At 41.9% G+C, this 8,435-nt stretch overlaps 1 protein-coding gene across 1 annotated transcript; it reads right to left on the bottom strand.

Annotated features, from left to right (window-relative positions):
- Nucleotides 1–1,117: 1,117 nt before the first annotated feature.
- hsp90ab1 (heat shock protein 90, alpha (cytosolic), class B member 1) lies at nucleotides 1,118–7,626 on the bottom strand. The gene is made up of 12 exons (XM_079646320.1): nucleotides 7,468–7,626; nucleotides 6,193–6,336; nucleotides 5,808–6,014; nucleotides 5,539–5,698; nucleotides 5,166–5,299; nucleotides 4,732–5,055; nucleotides 4,473–4,638; nucleotides 4,187–4,377; nucleotides 3,060–3,207; nucleotides 2,665–2,933; nucleotides 1,760–2,093; nucleotides 1,118–1,672 (listed from the first exon to the last, which is right to left on the bottom strand). Exons 2-12 carry the CDS (start codon nucleotides 6,334–6,336, stop codon nucleotides 1,554–1,556), a joined length of 2,196 nt encoding a protein of 731 aa, XP_079502446.1. The 5' UTR covers nucleotides 7,468–7,626; the 3' UTR covers nucleotides 1,118–1,553.
- Nucleotides 7,627–8,435: the final 809 nt, after the last annotated feature.

Here is an 8,435-nt window from a genome sequence, read left to right on the forward strand (position 1 = left end):
TCGACTTATTCTTTTTTGTGACCAGTATTTTCAGTTTTGGTCATGTAAGTGCATTTTGCAAAAGATATTCAGAGTTATGGCAAGTGTGTTTCTGTTTAGATGGCTATGCTCTTGTTTTGAAGAAATGAATTTTGATTGTAAATAGTGGGTTTAGCAATTGTGAAAAACTGTAAAGCTCGGCTCTGTGTGTGTGTGGAACGAGCCATTTTGTGTGCGTGCGCGAGCGAGAGACAGAGCACCGAGTGTGTTTAGATAGTTAACTTTAGCTTAAGTTATCTCAGTGGGTCTTAAACGATTTGGTTAACATTAATGTAAACAATTATTTCCGAGGCACACGTTTATATGATCATTATAGTTATAAAATAAGAGAATAAATGAAAAACAGGTATGAAATATATGAAAGTTTAAAAGGGTGATTTGTAAAATATCCATAAAGAAAAAGTAAATCTGTTTACAGTTGTGTTTCATATTGGTGTTTTGAGAGGTATCCATAGATCTCTTCATTTTGGTCTCAAAGTGCACCAGGTTGATGCTTTTAACTTCCCGAGGGAGCTTGCCCCCAGACCCCCCTATGTAAGGTCCACACACCACCTATAAAAAAAATAGCACTTTACCCCTGCTTACATCTATATGCCTCGAGCCTTCATTGTAATTGTCATACTGCATTTGTGTGGGGAGTGTTTCAGTAGAAAATTACACCGTAGCGACCGGTACATTAATGGGAAACCCTAAATGTTTGAGCACCCTCTATGAAACGTCAAGCTACCCCTCAGCACCCCAAAATAAATATCTGGTGCTGCCACTGAGCCCGACTTATTTTTTTTCTACAAGGGAGGGGCCTGACAGAACAAGTTTGAGAACCACTGGTTTAACTGGTGTGAGAAGACCTTCACTGTAATTGTAGTATCGAATTAGTTTTATGGAGCATGTCTCCACCTAGTGGTCACTTTGATTTTCAATGAAGTGTGACATACTGTTGTAAATTACTACATTGGCTTATCTAATGTCAAGCAAACCAATCCTAAAGCTGAACATTTCTATAGTGTGTAGGATAGTAAGTAAATATTCAGCAAAGCCAGATAATCACATGATTAATGAATACAACCACGACAGAATATAGGTATTACATCTTTTACTTTTTTGCAAAACAAGACTTGGAATACAGACAAGCCTGGACTCAGGCAAAGGAATCTTACAGTCCTCTCTCCATGCAGCGTGCAGTGTTGCACATGAGCAGAACCCACCCTCCACCAGACCTGATCTGATATGGAATGTACCATTCCCATGTTCACACATAACCGCTTCAACATTTAAAACTCAGTGCAACAGGGTACTCTTTAAAACATATGTGTTGTCACCATGAACTTATTACAGCAAAAACCAAAACAGCTTTTCTCAAAACGGTCTTGCAGAGTAATGCTCCGGACGCAAGAGCAATATTGGTCCACCAAACAACATGAATGACTATTTGTTTTGCAGTTACTGCAGCTTAAAGGATGAACAATTGAAAAGTGAGGCTAAAGTGTTAGAAATCTTCAGGGGGGAACGTTGGTTTAATCGACTTCTTCCATGCGTGATGCATCATCTTCACCCTCGCCTTCTAGGGCAGGAATCTCGTCTGGGACGGCCGCAGAGGCAGCCTCCTCGATGGGGGCGTCGTCGTCATCGATACCTACAGGTACAACAATATGTGTTAGGGATGCATTGAAGTAACAGGCACGTAAACCTTACCATTACTAATGTGCTGCGTCTCCCTTACCCAGGCCGAGCTTGATCATTCTGTAGATGCGGTTGGAGTGGGTCTGTGGGTCGTCCAGGGAGAAGCCTGAGGACAGCAGGGCGGTTTCGAACAGCAGGATGACCAGGTCCTTCACTGCCTTGTCGTTCTTGTCAGCGTCGGCCTTCTGCCTCAGAGTCTCCACGATGGGGTGGTCGGGGTTGATCTCCAGGTGCTTCTTGGCCATCATGTAGCCCATGGTGGAGTTGTCCCTGAGAGCCTGGGCCTTCATGATCCTCTCCATGTTGGCCGTCCAGCCGTAGGTGCTGGTCACGATGCAGCAGGGTGAGGACACCAGTCTGTTGGACACGGTCACCTGGAAGAGACAGCAGACATGAGCTAAACATACATGCTGTTTTAACTACAGGTGGATTCCAAAAGTCAAGTTAATCAAAACCATGCAGAACAGTCATGTTAGAAAAATGCTCAACACACCAGCATGGCAAATTCAACCAAATGTAAAAGTCTAGTAAACGTAGAACAATTTTATATATACACACAGTAACACATTTAACAGGCAACACAAACTCAACAGGCATTTGTTAGATCACACTCTAAGTTATATTCTCCAAAAACCCATCTCTAATCAAATAGTCATTCAGGGCAGACTCTAGGGGCCTCCTTGCAGCTGCATCAGACTCACCAGAATACTTAAGGACCAGTTAGAGCACCTGTTGCCAAACAAAACACCATCAGCTGCCATTACAAGGACTGGAACTAGGAATATTCATTCATAAAATGTCTCAAGTTAAATATGTCTGCCCTCAGAACTGAAGAGCCAAGGGACATCAACTTTTCAACATTCTGAATACAGGCTGTGTACATGTGGATTGAGTGTTTCCGATCTTCGAGTGCAACATGAATCTCGGCTCACTCAAACTACTGACCTTCTCTACTTTCTTGTCAAGGATCTCCTTCATGAGCTTGCAGAGGTTCTCAAACTTGGCCTTATCTTCCTCCATCTTTTTCTTCTCCTCCTCATCCTCTGGCAGCTCCAGACCCTCCTTGGTGACAGACACCAGGGTCTTGCCGTCGAACTCCTTCAGCTGCTGGACGCAGTACTCGTCGATGGGCTCTGTCATGTACAGGACCTCGAAGCCACGCTTGCGGACGCGCTCCACGAAGGCGGAGTTGGCCACCTGATCCTTGCTTTCACCTAACAAAGTGAGGAGATGATCAGTGTTATGCTGACGGAAGTCATTCTCATGTTCCCATATGCAGCCTCATGTCCTAATGGCTAAGAAGTCACTACACAAACGGGTTCCCTCAGAGACTAACTCACCAGTGATGTAGTAGATGGACTTCTGGTTCTCCTTCATGCGGGTGACGTACTCTGTGAGGGAGGTGACCTCGTCTCCAGACTGGGAGCTATGGTACAGCAGCAGCTCGGACAGCTTCTTGCGGTTTTGAGAGTCTTCGTGGATTCCAAGCTTCAGAGAGACAAGATGATGATTACACGCTTATTCAAAAACAATCGCCCAGAAGCCTCGAACAATGAGATCACCCAGCTGAATGGGATTTTAGTAGGACACACTCTTGGTACAAGTTACTCATCATGTAACATTACTTAACCCTTAGATGCATAAGTGGGTCCTTTTTGATCCGGTTTTCTTGAAGTATCTTTGTAATTAAAAAATGTTATAATTTCATATTCCAGCTATTCCTCAAAAAACATGTTTTGGATATCATGCCATTCAAATCCTATGGGAACCTTTGATTCTTATCACCTGTTGCTATCAGGACTACATTCACTGTGAACCACACAGACTACATCACAAGTGGCACCTCTCAGGAAGATTATTTTACACAGCCAGATCTGATACATGTCAGTATAATAATCATACATTATATTTGTATAGGGCTTTTCAAGGACTCAAAATTGCTTTACAATATAAGTGAAGGTTAGGGTGGGGGGTATTGGACTATCAAACTTGATCAACCGGCATGGATTGATGTGGGGGGGGGGGGGGCTACGAGTAGACAGAGGAGAAGAGAAAACAAAAAAGTCTAAAATTATAAATAGTGAAAAATTAAATGTATTATATTTTGGTTCACACTAGAAATATTTTATAAGTGATTTTTCTTAACCAAAATGACAAAACAAACACATTATTCCAATACGGGTCCTTTTTGACTAATTAATTATATACTTTTCCACTTCTGGAAGAGTGTAGGGTCCAGCCACTCGTACATCTAAGGGTTAAGTGAGTATTGTACAGCACCAAGTGACCACGCCACAGCGTTATGTTCACAAGGTGATGCACAATGGTTGATTATGTAAAAAAGGAATATACTGCAGGTACCACTGGATTAAAGAATACAAAGTCAACCTTGTTAATCCGTGGAGATGCACTGAAGACATGAGTGCATTATGAAAGATGGGACTTGTATTTGTAGTTTTATATATACCTTGAGGTTCTTGGAGAAACCTTCGTAGAACTTCTTGTAGTTCTCCTTGTCCTCGGCCAGCTCGATGAAGAGCTCCAGAGTCTTCTTGACGATGTTCTTGCGAATGACCTTCAGGATCTTGCTCTGCTGCAGCATTTCTCTGGAGATGTTGAGGGGCAGGTCCTCGGAGTCGACCACGCCACGGACAAAGTCTGGAGATTCAAGGTAAACATGGATTGTTGTAAATTCCATTCAGCCTTTCTATAAAGGTAACAAAACAACTATTGCACGTTTATTTTGAACTCACTCAGGTACTCTGGGATGATCTCTTCACAGTTGTCCATGATGAAGACTCTCCTGACGTACAGCTTGACGTTGTTCTTCTTTTTCTTGTTCTCAAAGAGGTCGAAGGGTGCCCGGCGGGGAATGAAGAGCAGGGCCCTGAACTCCAGCTGGCCCTCCACGGAGAAGTGCTGCAAAGAACAAAGATAATCACTTAGTTTTGCTTTTCCTACAATCACATATGAATCGTTTAACAGCTCAGCTGCTCGTGTCGGCATGGTTACCTTCACAGCCAGGTGATCCTCCCAGTCGTTGGTCAGACTTTTGTAGAACTCGCCGTACTCTTCGTTTGTGACGTCGTCGGGGTTCCTGGTCCAGATGGGCTTGGTCTTATTCAGCTCCTCCTCATCGATGTACTTCTCCTTGATCTTCTTCTTCTTCTTCTTGTCCTTGTCTTTGGAGTCCTCGTCCTCGTCTGAGCCCACATCCTCAATCTTTGGCTTTTCCTCACCCTCCTCTTTGTCTTCCTTCTCTTCCTTCTCCTCCTTCTCTGCCTTCTCCTCTTCTGCCTCGTCGTCACTGATCTCCTTCTCGCGCTCCTTCTCAACCTGCAACAACAAATACAAAGTTTAATTTCACTGATGCGCAAACCGTTTTAACTTGCCAATCGTATTAAAAAGAGAGTTTAAAAAGAGGCTAGATGCAATAGAATACTTACAAACAGGGTGATGGGGTAGCCAATGAACTGAGAGTGCTTCTTGACAACTTCCTTGATCCTCTTTTCCTCAATGTATTCGATCTGGTCCTCCTTCATGTGCAGGGTGATTCTTGTTCCACGGCCGATGGGCTCACCTGGGAATAATTGAACAGTCATGAGCAAAATTAAAAATGTCTCGTTAAGGAAAGAGCTTTGCTATATCTCTACTAAAAAAGGTTTAAGCAGCATCAATTCTTAATGTAAATAACCATTTTGTGCAATGTTACTGAATGCAAAAGGTTTACACTAAATAAATGTGAGCAAGGTCACATTTTCAGTTTTGTAAATAGCAGAGTAGCTGACATTGCAGTCTCAACTGTGCCCGGACACTTACCGGTGTCAACCTTGACTGTGAAGGAACCTCCGGCAGAGGACTCCCAGCAGTACTGCTCGTCGTCATTGTGTTTGGTGATGACAGTGACCCTTTCGGCACACAGGTAGGCAGAGTAGAAACCCACACCAAACTGACCGATCATGGAAATGTCAGCTCCAGCCTATAAGGAAAACCGAAGTTATAACCTTTGTATACAGCAGCATATGGACCAATACTGAGATTACATGGAGGTTTTTTCAAGGATTCTAAATCATGTTCCACTGTAGTACCTGCAGGGCCTCCATGAAGGCCTTAGTGCCGGACTTGGCGATGGTACCCAGGTTGTTAATCAGGTCGGCTTTGGTCATGCCGATTCCAGTGTCGATGAGGGTCAGGGTGCGCTCAGCTTTGTTGGGGATGATTTCAATTTTCAGATCCTTGCCGCTGTCCATCTTGGTGGGATCAGTCAAGCTTTCATAGCGAATTTTGTCCAAAGCCTTTAAAAAATAAAATAAACATTAAAAAAGGCATCAAGACCTGTTACCATTTTGAAGCATGAACGTTTCTAATAATTTTGGATCATATTTATAACTGGTGCCACAAGAGGCATGTATTCAATGTCCTGTGCATGTATGCATGATCGATCAAAACAATGCAATTTTCCTGCACACTTACATCAGAGGCGTTAGAGATCAATTCCCTGAGGAAGATCTCTTTGTTGGAATAGAAGGTGTTGATGATCAGGGACATCAGCTGAGCGATCTCTGCCTGAAAGGCAAAGGTCTCAGCCTCCTCCTCTTGGTGCATTTCTTCAGGCATCTGCACAAAAACGAAATCATGTAATTTATTAATAAGCAGCCATAAGCTTAAAAAAGGGTACAAAATATGCTTATCTATATATACACACCCAAAAACAAATGACTCAATACTTGACAAACATAGACCTTGAAAGACTAAAATGCCGTTAGCGTTAAATTCCTTCTACTTTGAATGCGTTAACTCTTTCGCTTTCATTGGCCCACATAAAAGGATCATAATTTCTATCCACAAGCTAGTTTCGTACATGTGGGACAGCTGCCATAGGGTTGCTACAAATCGGCGGAAGTAGCCATTAGCCAACATGGCGTCGACTGATAGACAATGGATTCCGCAAACACGTGCTGAGGTATAGCTATAGAGGAAATTAAGAATACATTTAAGGAATACGGCGCTATACAGTTCATTGTAATCACAACGTTATTAAAGTGTAACGTTAAAAGCCTCTGAGCGACGACGAGCACTCTGCCGTTACTAAAACGTTGCTTTGTCCTAGGAAAAAAGCCAAAACAATGTAATTGAAGGTACTGTAAAGCAAACTACAACAGCAATATACACAACAATAAGCATTAATTCAGTTTGATATAAGTTAGCTTGGTCGAATTGACCTTAAGAGAAAATCGTTGACGCAAAAGAGGGCACCGTTAACGGTAGCTTAACGGCTATAGAATGAGTTTAACGTCAAATGTCTCGATGTGAACGGGTTGGTATAGAAATTAAGGAATGTTTTTTTTTTATATAGAAGAGTCGTATGGAGTGTTTAATCGTCATTGCTGTTAAATAAACCCAAGTCACCGTTGTCATCTTCACCACACCTGCTTTAGTGAAACCGAAGCCCGGCCTGGTAGTGCGGCAAAGTGTCGCATATATTCACCGTTCAGCATCGAACATTGCATCAGTTGACGAAAATACTAGTGTAAGAATGTACCATTATACAACATTTGAGATACAAAACAGGTTGAAAATGAAAATGCTAGCTGTAGACCACGTTATGAAGCTAAGGTTATCGTCGTGACTCATGAGCTCCCATCGTGGTTATATCCAGCCGTAGTTTAGTGATGGTGACTTGTAGAAAACAAATATTAAAATGGGAAAAATGTAATTCATAATCAAGCAAAACTCTTGTGTACATACCTTGTTTATTCCGTTGACTTATCTTGAATAAAATGCAACCAATGTGTAGTCCCTTCTGCTCTCTGACGCAGGGAAATGGAAAGGAACTTCCTTTTAATAGACCGGAATCTTTATACACAATCGTTTCACTGTGCGGCCATATCCCTCCGCGGTGCACCATCCACCACTAGATGAACCAGTCTGGGTAGAAAACGGGCTAATAATGATTTAAGATAAATGGGATTGTTGACATCTATGTGTGAAGTGGTTGTTAATACACACTATGTTTAATGTTATTAGGCTGTACAGCTTTAAAAGAGGTCGATCAAATAAAATACAATGCAGTGCAATACAAGTTATTCAATCTAAACAAAATCCTTTAGGTGATGTGCAGTCGTTGGAAATTATAGTAAGAATTCAAATCTCATGTGTGTTATGTTTAAGAAGACTTAGTGTATCCAAAACTGTTGATAAGACTTATATCATAGAAAATAAAGCATTTAAACTATGATTTAAACCATAGACTAACTATCAGTCTGTGCACATCTCATCATTGCTGCCATCTTGTGGTAGTTTATTATTCAAAGGATAGTTCTAGAATGGATCGTGGATATACCGTATTTTAGATGACTGACTAGGCTCCATGGCTACTTCCCTATTTTATCGAAGCAGCAATATATGTACATATCTAATCATTTTTTTCAAACAAAATCTGAGGAACAGGGTTTATTTCATAGAAAACAGTTAGGGTCTTTTTAATCCGATGGAGGGATATTTCAAATTTGGAGGGTGTGCTTCGTTTCTTCTAGACCTTTCCATGAAAAACCCGCCTAAAGTGACGTCACGGATTGTCAGATGCAGCCCATGATGCAGCCCTCGCGTCCCAGCTGCTATCACGGTTCCTACAACAAAAACACCATGGTAACCAACGCTATAAGCCCATTAAAGTATGTGTATATACATGTATTACAATAGTACGTGTACTAATT

The sequence above is a fragment of the Notothenia rossii genome (assembly GCF_949606895.1).
Source record: "Notothenia rossii genome assembly, chromosome: 8".
In the NCBI taxonomy this organism is placed as follows: Eukaryota; Metazoa; Chordata; class Actinopteri; order Perciformes; family Nototheniidae; genus Notothenia; species Notothenia rossii.

What these genes read in the sequence shown, in the direction of transcription:
- hsp90ab1 (XM_079646320.1), bottom strand. Translation starts at nt 6,336, where the DNA reads ATGCCTGAAGAAATGCACCAAGAGGAGGAGGCTGAGACCTTTGCCTTT. An exon ending in GTTTCTCCAAGAACCTCAAG is followed by an intron (nt 3,208 to 4,186) that starts GTATATATAAAA and finishes GTCTCTCTGAAG; the next exon opens with CTTGGAATCCACGAAGACTC. An exon ending in AATGATCAAGCTCGGCCTGG is followed by an intron (nt 1,673 to 1,759) that starts GTAAGGGAGACG and finishes TTGTACCTGTAG; the next exon opens with GTATCGATGACGACGACGCC.